General features: G+C 55.4%; 1 protein-coding gene across 1 annotated transcript in view; it reads left to right on the plus strand.

Annotated features, from left to right (window-relative positions):
* Positions 1 to 619: 619 nt before the first annotated feature.
* The window catches only part of PHF21B (PHD finger protein 21B), a 100,013-nt gene continuing 75,130 nt past the window's right edge, over positions 620 to 25,502 (plus strand). The window contains exons 1-2 of the mRNA XM_082421193.1: positions 620 to 1,123; positions 1,983 to 2,048. Coding sequence (XP_082277319.1) covers positions 1,070 to 1,123; positions 1,983 to 2,048 — 120 coding nt within the window. The 5' untranslated portion in view covers positions 620 to 1,069. The remainder of the gene's footprint in view (positions 1,124 to 1,982; positions 2,049 to 25,502) is intronic.

Genomic DNA, 25,502 nt, shown 5'->3' on the forward strand with positions numbered 1-25,502 from the left:
GTTTAATGTCACATTGACCGGGCACGTTTACGATTTTTAACAACAGTCTTAAAAAGTCCAATGACATCTGTTGAGAGTTTAATTGTGAGTGTAAAAAAAAATCATTAAAGGAACAGTCAAGAGATCAATTTTCATACTGTTTAAATAACACGGTGGCCATCAGGCGGTGGCGGAATCTGGCGACATGAGTAATTTAATCTCCCAAGTCGCAGCGCCAGTGCACAGGAGGCAGTAGGGGAGGGAGGCGGACGGAGACAGAGAAAGAGGGAGCAGGGGCAAAGAGGGATCGGCGAGAGCCAGAGGAGAACAGAAATGGAAAAGTGGACATTTCCCCTCCCACCGGAAAGTATCTCCAACCCCGGCCTCAACCTGGGCGTCCGGTTTTCCTCGGGTTTGGCTGGGGGCGGGGGCAGAAAAGAGGAGGAGCGGCCGGCGCGAGCCGTCCGGGGGCTGGCACCCCAAGCCGCGGGCTCGGGAGTTTGCGCCCTTCCGCGCCGCCACTTTTGTTCTGCGCTCCAGGCGCCGGGCCGCGGCGGGGCGGCAGTGCGCACGCGCGGGCGGGGCGGGGGCGGGGCGGGCGGCGGGCTCCGGCACCGCCCCCCGCCGCCCCGGCCCGCTCCATCCGGGCACTGCCGAATTAGCATCGTGCCGAGGCACAACTTTGCCGAGGCCCAGCGAGATCCAGGCGCGCGCCGGAGGAAATATAGTCCCTGCTGGCTGGTGGCTCTCGCGGGCGGCGGCGGCGGCGGGGCGGGCGCGCGCGGGGCTGCGCGGGGCTCCCGGCGCCGGGGGGCCATGCGCCGGGCCGCGCCGGCAGCCTGGGGACCCGGCGCAACTTGCCGGGCAGCCTGAGGAGTTGGGGCGGCCGCGGGCTCGGCGCCGCGGCGCCCGGCCGCCTTTCTTCCCCCTCGCCAGAACCCGCCTCCCTTTTGGCCGTGGGGGAGGGGGCTCGTGTCCCCCCCTCCCCGGAGACCCGGTCGGCCCCCGTCCGCTCCAGCCCCCGCGGAGCCGCGCAACTTCCCCGGAGCCGGGGCCAAAGTGAGCGCAAAGTGCTGCCCAAGTTGCCGGGATGGAGCTGCAGAGCCGGCCCGAGGCGCTCGCCGTGGAACTCGCGCGCCACCAGGTAGGCGGTCGGGGGCTGCGGGCCTGGGGTCGGGGCTACAGGCACCGGAGACCCGCGTCCTCTTCCCCGTCGCAGGGTCTTCAGGGCTGGAGGGGCTCGGAGGGGCCCCTCCTTGAGCCTGCCCCAGGGGCGGGGGGAGTATGTACATGAACGGACCACCCTTTGGGCTTTCCCTCTGCCCCCGCCTTTCGTACAATCCTGCACAGTTTGGGGGTCGAGGGCCCGTGGGACCCGAGCCTGGTGTCTTCTCTTTCTCGAGCAGCGTCTGCAGGACAGGGGTCCCGGGAGGGGACCCCTTGGTGCGCCTGCCCGGGGTGCGTGTGAGAGTGTGTGCGCCGACCCCCTCCGGCCCCCATCCGCCGGTGCAATCCTGCACAGTTTGGAAAAGTAGTTTTGGCGATTGTTGTTCGGGCGAGCAGCGGCGTGGCGGCCGGAGCCCGAGCGGTATTGCGGCGTGCGCGTGTGTGTGTTGGGGAGATTAGGACGCGACTTGAATATTTATGAGCTTTGCTCGACACGGACTCGCCGTGTTTACTTGGCTCTTTGTTCCTCCCCCCTCCCCCGGCACACACTCACACTCACTCGCACACGTACCCCGGCCTGCAAACTTGCACGGCTCGGGCCGCGCCGCCGGGTGGCCACGGCCCCCGCCCCGCCCCGCGAGCTGCCCAGATGCGGCGGCAGCCACAGGTAAGCGGCCCCGTGCGGCACTGCCCGGCCGCCGCGCGTGCGGGACGCGGCCGGGGGAACTTGGGGCGCGCGGCTGGCGGCCCGGGCCGGGGGCTGCGGCCCACGGGGCTCCGGGCGCACTTGACGCCCGGGGCGGCCGGCCTGAGCCCGTTCCCCCGTGTTTCCGCAGAACGGCGACCTCAAGAAACAGCTCCACGAGAGGCAGCCGCGGATCGCCGCGCTTAGCGACAAACAAGTAAGCAAGCTGGAGCCTGCCCCCCGCCTCCCGCCCGGGGTGGGGAGGAGGGGTCGCCGGGCACTTTGGCAGCACCCTGAAAAGTGCCGGCCTCGGCGCCGCGCGCTCAGACTCCCAAAGGAGTCTCTCCAGCCCTCAAAGTTACCCGCCCCCCCTTTTCTGGAAAGAAAGAGCCGGATTCTTGGAGGCCGAGGGGGGAGATCGCGGCTCCCGCGGTGGCCGAAAGAGAGAAGCTGCACTTAAAAGGCGGCGAGCAGCCCGGCGTCCATTTTGAGTTGGTGGACATGTTTTTGGAATGTGGAAATTTCTCCCGGCTCAGTGTCCCCCGCCTCACGCTGTTGTGAGGGTGGGGGGAGAGGGGGCGGTAATTCGGGCCTGGACACCAAACTACTTGGAAGCGATTTCTGGGTTCCGTTGCAAATCTTATTTAAAGAATCGTTCCTCCGGGCCCCCCTCCCCTCCACTTCTCCAGCATCACTTTTATTCTTGGAACCTGACGCCAGCTCCCGGGGAACAAAAGAAAGGCGCCCCCAGAACCCCCCCAGTTCTGCCCCAACTTTGGTCTCCGGGCATCAGGTGTAGACTGGGACACGCAAGAAGCTCCTTGCGATGGGGGGCACGGCCGCCGACCCCTCCCGGCCCCTCGGCGAGGAAAAGTTGTCCATTGTGACTTAGTTGCGCTGAGCTCAGCGGTAGGGGTTTCAGCACCACGAACAGATGCCGCCGCCGGAGCGCGGCCGGCCGCGCGCCCCCGCCTCCTCCCTCCCCGCCGCTCGCTCCCCTCCCCCTCCGCCCCTCCCCCTGCGCTCCCTGCCGGCACACGCACTCCCGCCCCTTCCCCGAGCGGCCCCGAGCTGAGAACTTTGAGCGGCGCAGCCAATGGCGCTCTCGGGGCTCCGAGGCTGGCGGGGGCGGGGGCGCCGGCGCCCTCCCCGCTGCCCCCTCCCCTCCCTCCGCCCGCCCCGCGGGCCCGCCCCCGCCCCGCCGCGCCCCCGGGCCATCGATCGCGCTTCCTTCGGAATGCCGGCCGCCGCCGTCGGCATCAAACTTGGCCCGCGCTGGCCCCCGCCCCCGCCCCGCCACCGGCCGCTGAGCTGGCCCCCTTCTTCTTCCCCCAACTCCCGGCGGGGGCGGCCCGTGCAGAAGCCCCCTCCCCGGAGGGATTGGCGGTGCGGGGAGAGACGTGGACGAGACTGGCGGGGGAGAACTCGGAGGCCGGGTGTTCATTTCGAGTCTTTAAAGTTGAAAAGTGGTGGGAGGGGGCGTGCGGGAGAGGAGGGGGCCGGGGGTTGCGGAAAGAAAGATGGCTGTTCCCGCGGGTCCGCGCCTGGTCGGGGGCGCCCGGCTGGACGGGAGGGTTGGGAGGAATGCATTAACCCCTTTCTGGCGGTGCCGCGGCCCCCCTCCCCGGCCGCGCGCCCCCGCTCAGGAGTGGAAGCTTCCATTCCCGCCGGAGGGGGGGGGCCGGCGCGCGGCCCCGGCGAAGTCGGGGAGTTCGCGGGGGGAGGGGACCCAGGCCCGGCATTACCATTTTGATTGCTTTGATGCCATTTTTGGAGGGGGAGGGGTTGGAAGACCCTTCTCCGCTGAGCACAAAGATGTTTAATCACTGTGTGGAATCAAATCAAATACTTTCTTTAAAAAAAAAAAACCCACCACCAAATCTGGTACAGTGTGATAGCCGAGGGTTACTAAGCCTTTTTTTCACTGGGTAAAACGGCAAGTTGTTGACTCTTATGCTCGGAGTAGAAGATTTAAAAGCGAGAGAGAGAAAATCCAATAATCCGGCAGCTTTTATCGCAACAATGTCTCTTTATGTATGCTTCTACATGGCAGTAGTTTTACTGTTTGGAGTGGCTTTTCGGAGCTTAGGTTTGATCATCTCTGTATTGTAGCAACTATTTCAAGGCTGTTTAAATTTTTATGATGATAGTAAATGAGTGGCTATTTATTATTTGTCATGCTTGAATTTAGATGAGGCAGAGAGAAACATTTGAAAATCGTGTTTGAAGGTTGCGGTGCCGCTCGGCGAAGGAACCGTCCTACTCCAGGCTGCCTTTGCCTTTAAATTAGAACTCGGAGAAGGATGCTTGTGAACGGAATGTACCTCCATCTTTTTGTGTGTGTGTGTGAGTGTGTGTTTAACAAGAAAGAAAGAAAAAAACAAAAACTTTTGTTCTCTGGCCTTTTAAAAATACTTCTCTTTTAAATGACTAAAAATAACATCTGGTAAGTATCCAGCGTTTGTCCTGGCCATTGGAACTTGTGTTTGTAACTGTAAGTGTGTTGTTTTTCCTTTTTCCTTTGTGGCATTTTATATAGCAAGGGCTCATAAAAGAGGGAGGGAGGGCCTGGGGCTGTGGTGTAGCATGCTAATAAAGCTGCCTTGTCTCTCCCAAGCTCCGCGGTGAAATCCTTCAGAGGTCACCTATGAAATGAGTTGGGCAGACTTAACATTTACTGTCTTTCTCTCCTTGGGAGAGTTTGGTGGAGATTGGCAGCTTGGCTGCGGAAAGGTCGATGCATGAGCTCTTGGAGGTGATTCGGGCTGCAGGGCTTTGAAGAGGAGTAGGCTCTGCTTGGTCACCCCAGCGCCTGCCCAGGAGGAGCTGAAATGCCGGATGAGGGATTAAAAAGCCAGTGTTTCAGAGTTTGCTTTTAACTCAACAGAAGAGTAAAGGTAGTATCCCTTTAGTGATGTGCTTGGGGAAAAACTCACACCATCTTCATCTCGGGAGATGTGGTTTTGTCCTGCTCCCGCTTGGAATATGGGATAGAAAGGTTACGTTTCAATTAAAAGTGCACATGAGGATGATGAGCTTGATAGTAAAACGGACAGATGACCCCATTATCCACATTTGTTAGAGATACAATAGCAGTGAGTAATACCTTTTGGTGCCTAGCCACCAATTTCCCATTCATGCCCTTGGTACTGGAATTTATTTAGTTACTTCTGGAAACATGGACAAGTGCTTAAAGATGTTTATCAAGGACTCCTAGAAGAAGATGGGTTGTTTGTTGGTCAGAAGTAGAGAGATACAAATTCAGTGTAAGTGTCCAGCGTTTCTCACACCATTGGTGGACTAAGGGATAAACAAGAAACCAGTTTCCATAGGACCGTGCTATTTGAAAACAGAGTTCATATTTTTAATCTAAAAAAAAAATAAAATAGCGAGCTGTGGGGCAGTTGGGCAGATCTGAGTTGTGGGCCGGCCCGCTTTGGCCAGGCTGCATTCCCGGGTGGGGCGGCCCCTCACCACTGGGTTGTGATTCCGGTGGAAGATGGACCCCTTCCTTGTCTTTAACAAGATACGATGTGTGAAGACTTCATTAGTTGCTCCAGTGGTTTTACGCTGTGAATTTGCAGCACATGCAGAGAGGCAGTAACATTTTCATCGAAATTGTCAAGCAACAAGCACTTCCGTGTAAATGACAGACCCATCATAAATCCTGGAGGGTTTGTTTTTTTTCCCTCCCTCTTTGGAGTTCTCGGCACAACATGTAGATGCCACATGAAGCAGGCATCTTCAGACCTGAACTTCACGCAAGTTCAGCTTCACAGAGTGAGAGGGGCCTCCTGTAGCAACTGCATTCCGAGCTGGCGTGGCCGAGAGAGCACCGGCCTCCACCCCGGTGAACTTGGGGCCTTGTGTGCTGCTCCATCCGTCGACTTGATGGACTCCGGATTCCGAGGGGATGTCCTCAAGTGCAGCAATAAAAATATGTCTTCTTGAAAGGTATGACGTATGTGGCATTCGTCCAGGCGCTGAATCACGTTTTCACTGTGATTCACTAGCTATTGTACATTGGACACCAGAGGGATTCCACAGTGGAAGCGTCCACCAAACAAAATTGCAGGGTGGGTTTATTCTGAAAGCTCCCCAGTTGTTTTAAGTCCTTCAGTAAAAGGATGTGCCATTGTCCAAGCTCTGCCCCCGAGTCTGCTCTCATCCAGGAGGCTAAATTTTAATCTTCCTGACCTAGAGTTCAAGATCGCATTCTTAAAATAGCACCATTACATGTGAAAGAGAAAACTAACGCTGTCTCTCCAAGCTCCGCCTTTCATATTCTGGGAAAGAGCGTGGGGTTGAGAGTTGAGACAGCAGGGGCCCAGTCCTGGCTTTGCCCGCTGCCACCTGCTTGGCCTTGACCCCTGACTCCCCCTCCTACGGCCAGAGTCTCCCAGACCCACACTTTGATCTGAGCCATATTCCTGGGGCCCCTCTTCCTCTCCATCTGTCCACCCCTCTGGTCCCTCCCCCATCATCTCTTAGCTGGAAGATTACAGTAGCCTCCACACTGCATCCACTTTAAAAAAAAAAAAGCTTTATTGGAATATAATTCACGAATCACATAATTCACTCATTTAAAGTTTACAGTTAAGTATTGTTTTGTACGTTCACAGATGTTTACAGCCGATCACCACCATCGATTTTAGGACATGTTCATCATCTCAGGAAGAAACCCTTTGGGTATCATCCCCGCTGCACACCCCACCCCCAGGCCCTACGCAACCGCTAATCTACTCTCTGTCTTTATAAATCTACTTTTCTGTCGCTATAGAGTTACTCATTCTGGACTTTCATGTGAATGGAGTTACATAACATGTGGTCTCATATGACGAGCTTCTTTCACTGCGCATGGTTTCAGGGTTCATCCAAGTTGTAGCGCGTGTCAGTACTCGATTCTCTCTTATGTCTGAATAATAGTCCGTTGTATGGGAGACCGCGTTTTGCATCCATTCACCAGCTGATGGGCACCGGGGTTGTTTCCACCTTTAGGCTCTTGTGAACAGTGTACTGCATCTCCTCGTGCCCCCTTGGTTCATCCTCCGCCAGAGTAAGTGTCTTAAGACTTGAACAAGATCACGGCGCTCCCTTGCTTGAGACCTTCCAGTGGTTTTCCGCTGCTCTCTGCGGGGCTGACCCTGCCCCCCCCACCCCCGCTTGGCCCCCGACCCCCCGACCGTGCGGCTCCTTGGCTGTTACCCAGCAGGGCCTCGGGTACCGCGAGCATCTTGCTGTTCTGGAGACTGCTGGCCGTTACCCGTCCTCATCTTTTCATACAAGTCCGATGTCTCTTCTAGACCGTAAGCTCCCTGTGGAGCAGGGGCTGTGCTGCCCCGCCCCCTCCCCCTGTGCTCTGAGAGCTGTGCCTTGTCGGGCTGGGTGCGTATTGGTTGAACGAGCAGCTGACTGTAAGAAGATGGGTGTGCGGATTGGTGGTGATGAGCCGCGTGGCCCAAGAGGCGTCCCTGGGAGTCGTCCTTTGTAGGCTTGCAGTAAACAGATTTTTAAAATCGTATGTTCGGAATGAGCAGGCAGAGATGAATAAGACTAGAAGCTCCCTGGTCTCGGAAACCTCACAAGAGAGTGAGGTGTAGGTAACCATGTGTCAAGGAAATTCCAGAAAAGTTCTGTGAAAACCATGCCTTGCGGGCCCCTGGGGACGGAAGACAGCGTCCTGGGGGAGAGGGGTCCTCAAGGACGCCCGGGGTCGTGGACAGGAGCCGCTGGCCCAGCTGAGGGCTAATGGCCTGAGAAAACCTGCAGGTGCTGGTGAGTTTCTGGCAGTTGAACCATGGGAGAGAGACAGACAGACAGACAGCAGAGAAGGCAGGCTGGGGCCGGAGCCAGGAAGGCACCGAATGCCAGGTGAAGGGCCTGGGTTTTGTGCCAGGGCTGGAAAATGGCCGGGGGCTTTCAGGGCTCTGGTGCTGAGGGGAGATTAGAAGGGAGAAGCGTGAAGGAGGCCTGAACTCACTCCCAGCTTGGCCCGGCCATGAGCTCCCTGATGTCTGTCACCTGCGTAGGAGGCTCTTGCAGGGATGGTGGCACCCGTGTGTGACGTGGGAGAGGAGAGGAGGCTGCTGGACCCTGGGTGACCGGCACATAACAGGCTGTGAGGGCAGGGACTTGTGCTGACCCTCCCCCTCCTGCCTTCACCAGAGCTTCGTAGGGCTGAGAAGTTAGTGGGGGGACACTTCTGGAACCCTCTAGAAGATGACTCGGTGGGCATCTCTGCGCGGTTGGTTTAAGGGAAAAAAATGTGTGTGTGTATATAACATATTTACATTTATAGGTTATATTTTTATTGTTGACTTTGTTTTTTTACTATTTGTAAAGTGTATAATAACAAATAGTAATTACAGTTGACCTTTGAACAATGCGGGAGTCAGAGGTGGCGACCTTCTGCACAGACACTGTGTATAGAGTTGGTCCTACATATAAGGCAGGGCCTCTGTATCCGTGGATTCAACCACCCGTGGATCACATAGGACTGCAGTATGCACTACTGAAAAAATCTGTGTGTAAGTGGACCCGCATATAAATGGACCCGCGCAGTTCAAACCCACGTTTTTCAAGGGTCAACTGTGTATTGATTCGTGCCAATAAATATGCGTGAAGTCTGTGCAGTGTATATAACATCAGTTGACAATTTGTCCAGGATTATATTACTAAAATGAGAGGAAGGACTTGTTGAAATAAGACAAATAATTACCACGCCCCTGCTAAAGTAAAATCTTGCTGAGGAAGACAGTGATTCCTGCTATTATTTCTGTAACATTAGGAGCTCAGGAAGAATTCGACTTTTAACAAAGTTTTTATTGTAAAAGCAACACCTGCTTGTTGGGGAAAAAATTCGCAGCGCAGACGTGAGAGTCATAAAACGTGACCCCTCTTCTGCCCCATCCTACGTGTGGACGAGAGCAGCGCTGGCTCTGAGGTGTGTCCGTAGGATGTGTTCTGTGCGCGCGTGGCGTCTGTAACATGGATAAACATGCTTAGTGGATACGCTACTAAGCATGCTATGCCTAAACTTGCTTTTGACACTTGACATTGTGTTCCGGACGTCTCTTGGGACCAACGCAGTTTAATTCCACAAACATTTAATGGGCTCCTGCCTGGTGGAGGACGCGAGGGTGATGGTGGGTGACGTGCTGTTGTTAGTAATAGCGGCATCTCATGTTATAAGGCTTTACCCTTGCGAAGTGGTTTCCTTCGGTCTCTGCTTGCAGAAAGTTTCACATGTAGCTGGGGAGGCTGGCGTATCCACCATTACCTCTCCCGTGAGCTCTCTGCAGGAGAGGTTTAGCTAGTGGGCTCAGCCAGCAGCAGACGGGGTGACGTGCTGTGATGAGGTGCATGGGATCGCTGTCAGGAGGTGACGTTTGCACCTGTGGAGAAGCAGAGACATTGCACACCCAGCGCCCTGCTATCTGCAGCACTGATATTCTTCAGCGGGTCCGTTCCATCACGTCTTTTTATTTGATTGTCGTGATCATCTCACAGCTTGGGTCAGGCGGGGCAGGTGAGAGAAGGGCAGCTTCCCAAGGTCAGACGGCTTGGGACCCCCGGAGAGGGTGCCCCCTGTTTCAGTCCCTGCCTGGCTTCTAGCTGGCCCCCTGCCTCTAGGGTCTGACAGAGCGTAGCTGGAAGAGCAGAGGCCCGACAGTCAGGACACCAGGGTTCCTATCCCAGCTCTTTGCCTCCGGCTGTGTGGCCTCGAGCAAGTCATTCTGCCTCCTTGAGCTCTGTTTCCTCTCTGTAAAGTGGGTGTAGTAGTAGTAAAAACTACCTCACTGGGTTATTGAGATGGAGTCAGATCAAAGATGAGAAAGTGCATCTATACTACCGAGCAGAGCACAGGGGTTGATTTGAAGAGAACTGCGTTGGCCGCATCAGCGACCCCAGGATGCCCCCGCCACGCCCTGCCCTGCACCTGGGGGGCTGGAGCCTTTGCACCGTTGCTGGTCCCCCTTCGGGGCGTATGCTGCTCGTTCCTCCTGGTAGAGGGTGACGGTGACTGCGCCGCCTTCTCTGCCAGCCCAAGGAGGTGGCTCTGCTACGTTCGCCTCCTAAAACACCTGCTGTCGGAACTGTACAATTGATTTCAATCAACTTTGAGTTTTTTCAAGGCAATGACTCTGATAATAACTTTGGTAATCCCATGATGCCTCCTTAGAGCTGCTGGCTATGATGATGAGCCCTGTGATTTAGCCAGTGTTTCCTCCAACGCCTTTGTCTATCCAGGACCGAATCGCGGGCTCCACTTGCGCGAGCTGATGCTGCACGTGGCTGCCGTCCGGTCCGCCAGCGAGCCCGGCTCGGGGCCTGAGCACGTGGCGGGGGGCCCTGCCCACGGGGCAGCGTCGCGGGCACGCCCTGGTCACGCATGGAGGGCTTGAGGAGGCCCCTTCGCGGGGTGTCTGTTGGCTCGCCCTCCAAGGCCCTTGCCGCAGACACGGGAGGGCTTGGGGGGAAGAGGCGGTTTTCTGGAGGAGGGTGCAGCTGCTGTTCGTCTTCTCCACACTGTTCGGAATTTACAGCTTGTAAGGAAATAGGACTCTGGATTGGACTTTCCCTGCAGAACAGTCCCACTAAGAAGGCTTTTCACTTTTGTCTCCGAGAGGCGTGTAAGAAAGAGGTTAAGCACCGGCTTCACAACTGGGTAGACTGGAGTTGTGAACCCCGCTCCATGCTTCGAAGGCTGTAAAATGGGGTAACGGTGCAGCGCCCGTGAGACAGCCGAGCGCTGGCGTGTGGGGTGCTTGGGAAACGACGCGGACGTGGCGCTGGCAGGATTAAATGAGATGAGACGTGACACTCGGGCCACGGTGAGTCCTCAACAGGTGGGATCCGGGCGTCACAAGTCACAGCTTTCCCATCTGATGCTGACCCTGGGCCAGGCCCCTTCTAGCACTCTCCACGGACCAACTCGGTCACTGTTCACACAGCCCTTTAGGGAAGGCCTGCTCTGAAGTACCATTTTACTTGGGGGGGTGGTTGAAGCCCAGAGAGGTTGAGTGGCTTGTTGACATCACACAGCTGGCAAGGGGAGGAGCTGCGGCCCAGTTCTGGGCCCTTGTGGCCTCATGATCTTAGCCCCTACGCTGGAGCATGTGGCGGAGACATGACAACACTTTGTGCCCTGCATGTGAAAAGTTTGGTGTGTCACGTAACTCCAGGGCATGTGTTCCAGTAAAAGGAAATGGAGATAGTACGTCAGAGAGAACCACCAGCAGGTTAGCAGCTGTTTGTGATAACGAGTGGGAATTTTACCCTGAAGTGGAAGGTCGTGGAACTTGGGAGGGGGCCTGGGTCTGCATCCGGTCACCGCCTCTGGCACCGGGCTGGGGAGTGTGGGGCAGGCCGGGTGAAGTGAGGGGTCTCGGCAGTGTAGAAGCTGAGCCAGCGGCAGGCGGGAGGTTTGGACTTGACCCCGAAGCAGATACTCCTCCACGCTCTGCTTTGTCCTCCCCGCTGTGGCCTGAGCCCCTCTCTGGCTTGGCTCCTTCAATATTTCCTGTTATCACTGTTGTTGTTGTTTTCTACTTTAAGGTGGAGGCATCTTTCTCATTTTGAAACGGCCTCTATTCTCCAAAGGAACGAACATGCTTCCTTAAGTTTTTTTTTTTCCCTTTGGGTCATTACTTACTGTTTGGTAGTAGTTTCCGAGTGTGTGATGAGAAATTGCTGATGCAGCTTTGTTCTGGTGATGACCTCTGACTGCCACCAGCGGGCGTCCCTGAAGCCTCAGATGGGCTGCGCTTTGCTTTTTTTTTTTTTTTGCTTGGCACCTGTGTTGGTCTTGTTAAAGCGCAGCAGAAAGAAGTACATCCATGGGGGATTTTTTTTTTCTTTTTTTGTTCGGGGTTGAGTGGTCCTTAGCCCCCAGGTAAGATAAGGTCAGGTCGTGTGGGTCCTTGTCTCAAAGTGGGGACAGTGCTGCTTCCCAGGCAGGGTCGTCCCAAGGGTCAATGAGGACGCGTGTCTCGAGTGCCAGGTGTAATTCCTGGCTGGCGTGCAGCGGGGCAGCTGAGTAATAGGGGAGCTGTTATCAGTATAGTTTATTGACAATCATACGAGAAGCAGGGATCTGGCAGCGCCCCAGAGATGCTGCTGCCGTGGAGAGGTAGACGGGCAACTGTAGCTTTTTGTTGGGACAGAGACCTCTGGGTTGCTTCTTTGTCTCCACGGACGGGTGTGTCCGCAGCTGGGACCGGGCCCTAAATTTGGGATTTGGTCTTTGGACCCGAGACTTGGTCTGACAGCATAAAACATAGGATGTGCAAGGCCGGGGGGCGTTTGCGGGGCACCTCCCCAAGCCCCCTTTTTCCATCTGGAACTACAGCCCTGGGTAGAGGTGGTGATGGCACCCGGGGGTCCCAGGGCTCCAGTCTTCCTGACCGCAGCGCGGCCACACGAGAAGCCCGTGGTTTTCCTTTAAGCCATTAGATTCTGTTGGCCGGTGTTTTGTTTCAGAAGCGGCTTGCCCACAGGGGTGGCCGCTGTTTGAGACATGCTGGGGTCCCACACACGATGTCCTCGTGCCGACAGTAGGGCCGCTGGGGGCACAACACGGTGGTTTTCAGAAGGTGGTCATACTTTCAGAGCAGCTGGCTTCCGGTTGGCACAAGTCGGGGTGGCAGCTCTGGCAGGACACAGCGCATTCTGGAACTGTCCGTTTTATGACACTTATTGCATCAGATTGACTGTCGATCTCTAGGTGCAGGTACATTGCAGGAAGATGAGTACCTGCCGGGCCTGCTTGCCGCCCACAGACCGCCTGCACGCGTGTCTGCACTTGGGGGTGGAGGTTGGTTGTGGACGTGTGTATGGCCGAGGCCGTAACCTACACGTTCACAAACAGGGAAGTGTCTATCAGATTTTGCAAAGTCACCCTCCAAAGTAGAAAAGGTGATAAAAAACACTAATTTGGGGGGGATCAATCTTTAGGGGAAATAATGGCTGCCTTTTGATCTCTTGGGTGGAGGCAGCAGAAAGTTACTTGAAATGGCAGATGGGGGGTTGTCTGGTTGTCTGTTGGGGCCTCCCTGGGGGATACATCCCAGCAGGCCATCCGTGGGGGACGCTGCCATCAGTTTGGGGAGAAGCTTTTTGCCCCAGGAAAGAGAACGAGGCAGGGGTGGGGCAGGCAGAGAGAGGAAGGGAGAGGGGTGTGTTTCTTTTCGATGTCACTCAGGCGGAAAGCCAATCTGCACATGTAAATGAACTTGAAAATGCAGTTAAAAATATATACATATTAGAGACTGTGATCCAGAATTTACTGTGAGATGCAGGTTACCAGGTGACAAGCCGCATTTCTTACAATCAGTGACACTAACTCTTCTCCGTGATTAATGCGTCTCAGTGGTGATAAACGCACCCCAGATGAACGCCGCATTATTCCTTAAGCTACGGCCCCGCTGAGTGCAGAGTTTTCTGTGCCTTCATCACCAACGTCCTTCTCCCAGCTGTCACTGCCAAGGGGACACGGGCTCAGGAAGTTTCCTCCAAGGGCTTGTCCTGGCTCGACAAGAGAGGTGACAAAACAGTCAGCCGTGTTGTTGTGGACAGAGGTCAGAGGGGCCCTGGACGCTGTTACGGCTGCAGGCGCTGGGAAGTGGGCACGTGGCAAAGAGTGCCCGGCTGGGTCTTAGAGCAGGATCTGGGGCCTGGGAGGCCAGGGAGGTGCGGCGTCCGGGGCTGGAAGGAGCCCCTGTGTCTCGTGCTCCTTTGTGTTTCCTCCGGGCCGTGCCCACCAGCGTGTGCAGAAGTGAGCGCTCGGATGGTGAGGGTGGCAGCCTCCGCTCGGTACTGAGTGTGACATTCGGCACATGCTGCCGGGCGCCCAGTCTGTGCCGGGCACTGGGGACACGGCAGTGGACAGAACAGGCCCTTGAGATGTGCTCGCAATCCAAGAGGGGAAACAGGCAACAGGCGAAAAACATCATAAATGAGTTACAGAGTTGGTGGGAAGGTGACCAGTGCTCTGGCAGAGGGTAGAGCGGGGGAGGCGTGCGGGGCTGGGGGCAGGTGGCTATTTTAAATAGGGTGGTCGAGAGGGGCCTTGGGCCTTGGGGCTGGAGGAGTGAGCCCTGTGGCTCTGTGCAGGAAGAGTGTCCCAGGTAGAGGGAACAGCTCGTGCAAAGGCCCTGAGATGGGTCATGCCTGGCGTTTCCCGCGGAGGCCAGTGCGGCCGGGAGAGTGAGTGACAGGTGAGTGTGAGGGAGGAGGTCAGAGAGCTGATGGAACAGGGTGGCGACTGGTTTCTCCAGCACGGCTGACCCCCACCTTTAAATCACCGACTGGCCGTGATGAAGAAGAGGAAGCGGCCCTTTCGTGGGGCAGAATTTTGACTAGAAGCTGGAAGGTACCAGAAGGCCAATTTCAGCTCCAGGTCTGGTGGAATTCCCTTACAGAGGGATCTGCCTGGGGCTAGAATTCGTTGCTCTGAGACCTTTGACCGCCACGCCAGCACCTCATAGCAAAGGGGAAGCGGCACCAACACCAGCTGGATGGGAGGCCAGGCTGGCTGGCCCTGTGCTGAGGTTCTGAGGTTCAGAAAAGCCCAGGCTCGTCGGGGCTCCGTCCCTGACCAACCCCAACCTGAGATGCTCTGACCCTCGCAGGATCGCAGACTCCGACGCTGCGGGCGGGCCGGGCCTGCTGGGGAGTCATGCCCTGCGGCGCGAGGGGATGGGGGGCTTGGGGGGGGGCGGCCAGGCCAGCGCCACCCCTGCCATCACTTGGCATGGGCCCCAGGCAGCCTGCTTTTTTGATTTTTTTCAAGAGGAGCCAGAAACCCATGTTTATGAGAAATCTGCAGTTTAGATGTGGGTGGTACATTACGGCCTTTTCTAGACGCATTGTCCCAAAGGACGCTCCGCAGCCCAGACCGAACCTGCATCCTCTGGTCGCCCTTCCGAGTCCCCTCCTCCGGCTCCATCAGGCTGGCCGTGATCTGCTAAGTCCCTGCCTCCGTGTCCCCCGCTCACCATCCCACGTGGTACCTACATTCAGAGCTACGGGGCGAGTTGGAGTCAGGTCGTGAGCCCTGAGGTCCAGCGAGCCCGCCGCCCTGGAGCCCCCAGCGCTGTTATGGAGGGAACAGTCGATGATGCTGCGACTAGAGGGCCGCTGGGTTTCTTCAAGAGCCTTCGTCGCTCATTTAGATACAGAAGTGGCGCTCAAACATATTTCTGTAAATAAAACAGTCCCGCCCCCAGCCCCGGCCCAAGTCGGTGGCTTGTTGAAGTTAGTTTATTAATGAGCCTGCTGAGTGGGCTTGAATGGGGGCTGCGCTCTCATATCGCGGATCTAATTATAAACACGAGGGACGGTACCAAATAAGCAGCCTTTAAAGGGAGAAGAGTCTGACAGCTTGGTTTAAAGTGTCCTTTAATGAACTTCTTTGGCACTTGTATCTTAGCAACACATTTTATTACGTCCCGGTGCAGCTGGACTCGGGCACAGTAATTTATCCCCCCCCAGCTCCCCCCACTCTGACTTTCTTTGGGGATTGGAGGGAGGAATGTACTGACCCGATTTTTCATGGCTGGGTTTGCATCCCTTCTGCTTTGTTTAGTTGATGAAAAAGGCAAACAGGGTGCCGGGAGCAGGGGACCTTGCTGGCCGGCAGGAGGGACGGTGACCCCAGCCTGGAAGGTGGGCGGCCGCCCAGCTCGGATGCCGGTGTTTCAGACTGCCTTGTGGACATACTGAATCTCTCCCCAGCGCACCCTGGGTTTGGGTATTTTTATCTGGACTTCTTTCCTGTTTTGACACTAATTTGGATACGGCGGAAGTAGGGACATTTGCAAATCTTTCCTCGTAATCAGCAGGCCTGTAAGTGGGGATGGGAAGTGTTCTAGATGAAGTGGACATGGGGGAGGGCAGCACAGGAGCAGGGCTGGGGCACTGGGCTGGGGGGACCTTCCGGCCTGGCTGCTCCTGAGCCCAGGGACCTCGGCCGGTACTTCCCTCCCCTGAGTCTTAACTCTCTCTTGTCTGCTGTATGAGGCTCCTGCGGCTGCTGTAACAGAGCGCCACATGCCGGGCAGCTTAAATTTACTCCCTCCTGGTCTGGAGGTCGGAAGCCTGAAATCAAGGTGCCGGCTCGGCCGCGCTCCCTCCAGAGCCAAGGGGAGGATCCTTCCTGCCGCTTCCAGCTCCTGGGGGCTGCTGGTGCTCCTGGGCTCGCGGCCGCACCACTCTGGTCTCTGCCTCTGTCTTCACGTGGCCATCTTGCCTCTGAATCTGTGTCTTCTCTTCTTACAAGGACCCCAGTCATTACATTTAGGGCCCCCCAATCCAGTATGAGCTCAACTAATTATATCTGCAAAGACCCAATTACCAAATAAGGTCACACTCAGAGGTTTTGGGTGGATGTGAATTCCGGGGGGACACTGTTTAACCCACTATATCTACCAGTTGAAGCTAGTCACGCCTGCCTCAGATTATGGTTGGGGATCCAAGTAGGTGGAGGCTCTCCCTGCTGACCCTGCCAGGCGCACCTTCCCTACAGCCAGGAGCCGAGATGGAGAAACAAAGGTAACCTGCCCCGTTGCAGGGGTGGGCTGCTGTGTCTGCTGAACACATTGCCTTCTGCGGGTGGGAGGGTGGAGCCTGCACTCCCCGGTGGCAGGTGAGAATGTGCCTTTACTGCTTCCAGCAATGTTGAGTCCTACTCCCGTCCCCATTGTTTTTACTTTTTTTTTTTTTTTTTGCTGCACCGCACAGCCTGTGGGATCCCAGTTCCCCGACCAGGGATCGAACCCAGGGCCCCCTGCAGTGGACGTGCAGAGTCCCAAGCACTCGACCGCCAGGGAATTTCCACCGTCCCCATTTTTCAGGGGAGGAAACTGAGGCTTACAGGGGTGCAGTTACTCATCCAGGGGCTTAGCTTGGGCTGACATGAACCAGGATGGTCTGGGTCCCCAGCCCCTGCACCGACTGTGTATCATACCGGCTGCCACCAAGACAGAGCACCCAGCCTGTGCAAGCAGCTGGCCCCTGCCAGCAGGGCCAGCGTGCTGCCAGCCCAGGGATGCCACACGTGTGTATGGCATCTGAGGTTCACCAACGCCCCCCTTCCCCGTATCTGATGCCGTGTGGCCCTTGGCACCTCGGGGAGTGGTGCATTGGGGGGGGTCCCTGTTGCACTGAGGGTGAGGATGCCAAATCCCTGCCGCATCCCCAGGGCTGATGGATAAGCTTTGATCGTTCTGAGTCAGTTTCTGCATCTGTAAAATGGGCTAACACTTTACCATCTTCCTCAGAGGGTAATCGTGAGGGTGAGGTGAAAAAACACAAGGGGAAATCCGGCCTGTGGGCTCAGAGGGCTGGGTGTGGGGCCCACAGGATGAGCAAGAGGCCCCAAGGGTCACGTGACAAAGGGCGGGATGTCATCCCGCCAAACTGTGTAGCTGGTTGCCCAGCAAGTTGCCTGCCCAAGCGGCTCCTTTGCACATGTGCATCCCATCCCCCCAAAAGGTCCTGGAGTCCAGGCGAGACTCAGGATGAGCCGTGGGAGTTGCCTCCCAGTGGACACACGTGGGTCCACGTCCTGCCTCTGCCTCTGCAGGCTTGGCCGTAGAGACCTCTTCTGCCCCGTGCCCCGGGCCGCGCGCACATGTGCTCTCCTGGCTCCCAGACCCTGCCGACAGGTCGGGGTTTAACCGTCGTCCTCTAGGCAGTGCCTCGGTGACACCCACTGCCCTGGGCCCCTGTTCTGTGCCTCCAGTACCCCCCCCCCCCATGCTGCTGCTCCGGTGATTACTAGGGAGTGGGAGCTGCGTGAGGTAGGGCCCCCCCGAGGCCTCTCCTGTCCCACTGGCTCTGGGCACATTGCAGGAGCTGGCCAATGGCCTGGCCCCTGGGGGACTGGCCGTGTGTGGTTTGTAAAGGAATCCTTTTCCCCTGGGCCACTCTTTAATCAGGTGCTTCAGTGTGGACCTGCGGAAACATTTGTTGAAAGACCATTGGTCATTCAGTTGGTCATTCAGCCGGTATTCAGTGAGTGACCATTGTGTCCTGGGCGCCAGGTGACCGTGGCCTGAGAGGTAAAGAGGAGGAGGTGGCCTGGGGTCATCGTTGTTATCAATATTGTCGTCATCAGTAAAAGTCTGCTTTACCCCATGTAGGTGCTTGCGTGTCCTTTTACCCCTGCCCCCCACCCCGCTCCATCCACCCCTCCTAATTCACTAGGTCCTGCCCTGTGGCAGATGTCAGGGACTTGGATGTACACAAGACACGGCCTCTGAGAACAAGAGTGAGAGGGAGATGCGGGGAGAGGGAGGGAGGGAGGGAGGAAAGGAGGGAGGGGGAGCGAGCAGGCCGACAGCAGCTGCACCCAGTTGTCACGGGGGCTCCGGTACAAGCCTCTGGGGTGAAGCTTCCAGTAGGGGTGGTGGCGCTTAGTTCTTGCTGGGAAGCATTAGGGTGTGAATCTGCCCATTTGACAGATGAGGAAACTGAAAAGTAGATTAGGTGACCTGCCCAAGGCCCACAGCGAGTGAGGGGCAGCACCTGGATTCTGGAAGCATCTGCTTGACTGCAGGAGGCCCTCTTATCCCCACTTTGCAGATGAAGAAACTGAGGCCCTGCGAGGCCAAGTAACTTTCCCACATCACCAGCTCCAGGTCCCCAGCCAGGTCTTCGACCCCAGAGCTTTCCCCTCCCCTGGGCTGTGCTGGAGGAGGAGTCCTGCAGCCGCGGGTGGAGGAGCCCGGCCCGCCGTCCTGACCTTGAGCTGGCTCGGCCGCGCTCACACTGCCCGTTCCCTTCCCTTCCTGCTGTCCGCTCCCCTCCCAGCTGAGTCCAGTTCAGGCTGCAGCTCATTCGCGTTGCTCTGCGCCCATCACCACCGTCCTTCCGAGCATCCACTCTGACCCGGCGGGCAGGGCAGTTCTGTCCTTACCTGCCACGTAAGGTTCAAGTGGCTCTGTCCAAACCCTTGCAGAATCCTTCCCTGGAGGGGAAGTTAGCGGTACTTCCTAAGACTGCAGAGGGCGTGGAGGGACGGGAATTGCACGGAGCTGAATTTTGTCCTAACCTCAAGAACTTTCGAAGGATCAGGGTGTGCATGGAGAGAGCTGGCTACCCCAGGAGGTAACAAGCTTCCGCCACAGTGAGGGATGCTGGGGGTATTTGCACGTGGGGTTAGACCGGGCCAAGCGGGATCCCCTCCGACCAGGAGTTGGCCCAGCAGTCTGAGCAGTCTGTGGCCCCGGCCACGGCTCCGTTCTTTAGGTTGCTCATCGACACGTTTACTAAGTGCATTCTGGGAGGCACCAAAGGAAGGGAAGTCCAGGGTTCTTGGCAGCCTCTTCCCCCTCCAAACCCAGCTGACCCCCTGGCCAGCACAGAAAAACCAGTGGGGACGCTGTCCCGTGTCCCCAGGTGAGTCCTCCTGCCATGTGCCTGGATGGAGGCCAGCAGAGCCAAGAGTCAGGCTGGAGGAGGGGGCCACATGGGGCACAACTTGGAGGCGGGGGGGGGGGAGGTGATGGAGGCAGGGAAGGCGATGGAGGCGGGGGAGGCGATGGAGGCAGGGGAGGCGATGGAGGCGGGAGAGGCGATGGAGGTGGGGGAGGCGATGGAGGCGGGGGAGGCGGGGGAAGCTGGGGAGGTGATGGAGGCGGCAAGCGGCAGCACAGAGCCAGCCGCCAGCCAGGACACGGCCTCTGGAAAGACCCCTCCTTCTCCAGGAAGGTTTACTCATTCTCACTTCACGTCCTTGGTGCACAAAGGCGAAAATTACAAACGTTCGTGGCTGACTTGTGCCCCAGCTGGAGTAAAGCCCGCTTGCACTGCTCTGGACAGCAGCTGAGGCTGTCCCTGCCCCTCATGGACAGGTCCCCCGTGACAGCCCCGAGAGGTGGGCAGGCCCAGAAGTGGGCTCAGGAGGGGGACCTGTGTTGACCCCACTGTTGACCGTTGCAGCTTCCCTTCGGAGGTGCACAGAGCTCGCCTCAGACGGGCAGTTATTGGACTTTTGCCTTTTCTTTTTCTGTTAACACGCCATGGATTTGTTAAGTAACACTGAATATTCCATTGTGGAAAAGTATATAAAACATAGGATTTACCATCTCAGCCATTTTCAAGTGGACAATTCAGTGGTGTTAAGTACATTCACAATGTTATGCACTCCTCACCGTCATCTCTTCCCAAACTGAAACTCTGTCCCCACTCAACACAACTCCCCGTCCCCCTCCCCCAGCTCCTGGCAACCGCCATTCTGCTTTCTGTCTCTGAATTTGATGACTCTCGGTCCCTCTCTAAGTGGGATCATACAATGTTTGTCCTTTTGTATCTGACTTATTTCACTGAGCATAACGTCCTCGAGGTTCACCCATGTTGTAGCCTGTGTCGGCGCTTCATTCCTTTTTAAGGCTGGATAACATTCTATCCTATGTATACACCTCCTCTTGTTTATCCATTCACCTGTTGATGGACGTTTTAGTGATTTCCACCTTTTGGCTCATGGGAATAATGCTGCTGTGAACGTGGGGATACGGGTATCTGTTCAAGTCCTTGCTTTCAGTTATTTTGGGTACATACCAGAAGTGGAATTGCTGGGTTGGACTTTTGCTTTTCATCCTAGGCAAACCCACGGCAGAGAGAAGCCTGAGCGGTTCCCTGGGTCGTCCCGAGTGTAGACAGTCTAGGGTCAGCCCCCTCCATCCGACCGACGTCCTGTGACCTTGGGATCCCTAGTTTTGACATCATCATCTTCTAGGGAACTTGGGGTGTCCCCGCTGGCTTCCCAGCCCCTGGCCAGTCTCTGCTCTGTGGAGGAGGGTGTGGGTCATGTGGATGCAGCAGAAGCATCCGTGAAGCCTGTCGGCTCCTTCAGCGCACGCTTTACAAAGGGGAGTTCACGTCTGCAAGGATTTCTCCCGCTAGGGTTTTGTGTTGACATTAAAAACATGGACAATGGGCTTCCCTGGTGGCGCAGTGGTTAAGAATCTGCCTGCCAATGCAGGAGACAAGGGTTCGAGCCCTGGTCCCGGAAGATCCCACATGCCGCGGAGCAACTAAGCCCGTGCGCCACGACTACTGAGCCTGCGCTCTAGAGCCCGCGAGCCACAACTACTGAGCCTGCATGCTGCAACTACTGAAGCCCGTGCGCCTAGAGCTTGTGCTCCGCAACAGAGTAGCCCCTGCTCGCCGCAACTAGAGAAAGCCCGCGCGCAGCAACGAAGACCCAACGCAGCCAAAAATAAATGAAATAAAATAAATAAATTAAAAAAAAAAACGGACATTAAACATGTAACCTGCTTGTGGTAGATTATGCAGACGTTATAGTATGTGATTTATTTTCCATTTTTTTTCTCTTACAACGATTAGTTAATGCAGCTATGGGACCGATTCCCTGGAGTCCTCTCACTCATTAACGACTAACGTCTATACCGCGGTGTTTTGGTGTATCCAGCACTGCCACGTATATTAACCTACTGGAAGGTCACGTTTCACGGGTGAAAAAGCCACGTCCACGGCCCCCATGGGTAAGAACCCAGAGGAGGGAGGCCCATGGGCTTGGGAGGCCGCTTCCTGGAGCCACTGTCACCACGGCCGCGTCTCGCTCGTTCCCTGACCAGGGGTTCAGGGATGTCATTGTTGAAAGGGTCCCCAAGTCTGCTCACGCAGTGGCTGGCTCTTTGAGTGGTTCCGCCGGGCTCCCTCGCTGCGCTGGCCTGGCCGGGCCCAGGGCGAGGTCCGCCCCCGCCGGCCTGCACACAGGTGCCTCCCGACGCGCAGGAAAGAGCAGCAATCCACAGACTCTTCGCAATTAAACTTCTCTTTCTGGCATTAGTACTTCTGCAACTTTTGTTGTTTGGGCTCTAGCAGAGGACAGAATGACATAAGAAGTAGCAGACAAAAACGTACAGTTGGCTGTGATTATTTTGAAGTCTCGGAGGATGTCTGTTTTTGCGTGCAGATAAATGCAGTTCTGTCTTCTACAGTGAAGTCTTTTCTTGGTGGGATTAGATATGTCAGTAGTTCATGGTGTTCTGCAGTATGTTACCTCTAGGCTCTGCTTTCTAGATAAATTTGACAGATGCTGACCAAATTCTCCAAGGATTCCCTCTTCATCATTGCCACTGGTTGAGTCCTTTCTGTGACAGGGAGCTTACTACCTCCTGACAAGTCCACCCAGGCCTGGACAGCTCTGAGTTTCAGGGCAGTCCACCTTGCTTTGAGGCCCGTCAGTTCTCATACTTCCCATCCATCCATCTACCCACTGGGGGAGACCTTTATGATCCATCGACCGGTAGGCAATGGAGTGCGTGTGTGTGCGTGCATGTGTGTGCGTGTGTGTGTGTGTGTGTGTTGGGAGCTCCGTAGAATTAGGAACCATAAGCCTCAGTGTCTGCCGTCAGGGAGCCACTCATTACCATGGAGAGCAGTTAGGCAGCAGCCTGGGATCAGGATGTGATGACCAGAGATGGCAGCCAGCTGTGCTCCAGGAGGTCAGAAGACAAGGAGACTTATTTCTCTAAACCTTGACCCTGAACAGTTCCGTGTGGTTTCAACTCTCAGGTCCCATCTCTGATCCTTGTTTGTCTTGTGACCTTCAGCAGGTTATTGACTATCCTTCAGCTTCCTTTTACTCACCTGAGAAGTGGAGATAATATGAGCACTTGCCCGTAGAACTCGAAGGATGGGGCAGGGTGATGGATGGTAGGAGCTTAGCAAAGAGCCTGGTGCACAGTGAGGGCTCCGGAGAAACGAGTTCTCACCCTGTGTCTCTAGGCCAGGCCGTTATCCTCCGCTGCTGAGCTTCGGAGACACCCATCTCTCTGGAGTCCCACTGGCCTCAGCTCTCATCCCTGCCACCGTCTTGCCAGTTTCGCCTCCTAAATATCTCTCTCACTTTTTCCTGCCTCTCCTACTCCAGTTCACCTCTCAGCAGCCTCCTGACTGCTCTCTTTGCCTTTAGGGTCTGTCTTCCACACCACCACTAAGGTTGTCTTTTTAAAGTATAGTCCTTAGGTGACTTCTCTGTGCTTAAAAAGCATGTCACACAGCCCACAGCCCACAGCAAGAGCTTCACATCTTCCTTAACCTCTTGCCCAGGTGAGCTGAGTCAGACAGGAGCTGCTGTGTTGAAGCTGGGGCCGGGCCTTGAGCCCCACCATACAGCCTCAGGTCCAACTCCAGGACCATTGGCAGGTGGAGACACCTGGGGCAGCGGGGAACACAGTCTGTAAGTCAGTAACTTGAGGAAGAACATTCAGAAGTTCTTTGCAGTCAATAGACAGGGCCTTTCATTTTCTGGTTTCAGATAACTTCTTCACCCTCATCTCCCAACACGGAATTGTTGACCATTTCCCAGACATACTAAATGCCTGTGGGTCACGGATCTTAACCTAGGGCAGTGCTCCTGCCTGGACTGTCCTTTTCTCTTGAACGAGATCCTGCCCACCCCCCAAAGCCCAGATTAGCTCCTAACCCTCAAGAAAGGCACCTCTGGATTCATGTGGATTGGGTCCTACTGGTGGTAATGATGGTCACGGTGGTGGTGGTGGTGGTGGCAGTGATGATGATGGGGCCAAAGGGGATGGCAGGGATGGTGATGCTGGTGATATTGGTGGTGAGGATGCTGAGGATGGTGATGCTGGTGGTGAGGATGATGAGATGATGGTAATAAAGGAGATGGTGAGGATGGTGATGTAATGATGCGAGTGATGATAAAGGTGATGGTGATGATGGTGATGGTGATGATAAAGGTGATGGTGGTGATGGTGATGATGATGATGGTGATTATGGTGATGATGGTGATGATAAAGGTGATGATGGTGATGGTGATGATAACGTCAGTGATGATGGTAGAACTACCATGTATTGGCCACTTCCTGTGGTAGGTCTGAGTGTTTCCACTTTAACTTACTTACCATCACAACACATTCCTATGAGGAAATATCATCCCCACTAGACACTGGAGGGAACAGAGACACGTATCAGGCGCTAGTGCCTCTCAGTCTTGGCTTTATTACTTTGTGGCGATCAGACTCCTCAGTAAAATGTCTGTGTCTGACACACAGGCTCACAGCAGTTACATTTGAATTAATGGATAGAGGATGTGCCTTAGAAACCGTAAACGTGATGGAAATGTTGTTGCTGTTATATTATGTTCTAAAGACAAGATGTTTGTGTAAAGAAGAAGAAACAAGCTTTAAAAGTTCTAAAGTCACGGATCTTGACACCCAGGCAACAAAGTCCCTTGTGTACCACCTGGGAACCCCCTACAGAGTTAAAAACAAGATGACTTCAAACACAAAATGCTGCCAACATTACTTTTAAAGACTGTGGGGCTCAGATTGCACATTTCAGTGCAAATGCATCTTTCTTTGCAGTTATTTTTGTGACATTTGATGTCACTCAGTAGGTCTGAACATCCCAGGTCAGCTCCTTGGAAGCTGTCTGTTCCTCTTCTGTCTGAGTCTGCAGTTCTGTTGGCCGCCAGCAGGCACCGCTGAGGTCCTGGAAGGAAATCACAGGCGTGGAAAATGGTATATGATTTTTCTTGAAAATTAAAACTTTAAGTGAAAAACAACAACAAAATAAGTAATCCTACCACCTTAAAAATGTACTTGATAAATTGTGGAGCAAGATTGAATACAGATAAGTATACTTGTCAAGTATTTTCACTGACGTAATTGCTACTTAACATATTTTTTAACTCTCAGGTGACCCTTTACTCTTGACTAGTGGTTTCAGGCTTTGCAAAGACGCGGGCCCTGCTTGAATCTTCGCTCAGGGTCCCTCAGAGCCTGCCCCTTGACTGCCTGCACCTGACTCTCCCAGGATCTCGTTTGCCAGCAGATGCCTGGTGTCACCCCACACTTGTGGAACCAGGAGCTTCACCACTGGGCCCAAGAGTGTGTGTGACGGGCTCCCCGCAAGATTCTGGAGCCCCTGAAGTGTGAGAACCAGGGCTCAGGGTGAGGATAACCCTTCCCCTGGCCACCTGACCAAACAGAAAGGTATGGACAGCATGCTTCTTCAGCCCTCATTGGATCTGTTCCTCTTTTGTGCTGATGATGGTGATTCTTGTGGTGATGGTGGTGATGGTGGTGGCGGTATTGATGATGGTGGTGATGGTGGTGATGATAGTGATTTTGTGCTGATGATGGTGATTATTGTGGTGGTGGTGGCGGTGTTGATGATGGTGGTGATGGTGGTGATGATGGTGGTGATGGTGATGATAGTGATTTTGTGCTGATGATGGTGATTATTGTGGTGATGGTGGTGGCGGTGATGATGGTGGTGATGGTGGTGATGATGGTGGTGGTGATGGTGTTGATGATGGTGGTGATGGTGGTGGCGGTGTTGATGGTGGTGATGGTGGTGATGATGGTGGTGATGATAGTGATTTTGTGCTGATGGTGATTATTGTGGTGATGGTGGTGATGGTGGTGGCGGTATTGATGGTGGTGGTGATGGTGGTGATGATAGTGATTTTGTGCTGATGATGGTGATTATTGTGATGGTGTTGATGGTGGCGGTGTTGATGGTGGTGATGGTGGTGGTGATGATGGTGGTCATGATAGTGATTTTGTGCTGATGATGGTGATTATTGTGGTGATGGTGGTGGCGGTGGTGATGGTGGTGGTGGTGATGATGGTGGTGATGGTGGTGATGGTGGTGGCAGTGTTGATGA

The sequence above is a fragment of the Balaenoptera physalus genome (assembly GCF_965194825.1).
Source record: "Balaenoptera physalus genome assembly, chromosome: 13".
Classification (NCBI taxonomy): Eukaryota; Metazoa; Chordata; class Mammalia; order Artiodactyla; family Balaenopteridae; genus Balaenoptera; species Balaenoptera physalus.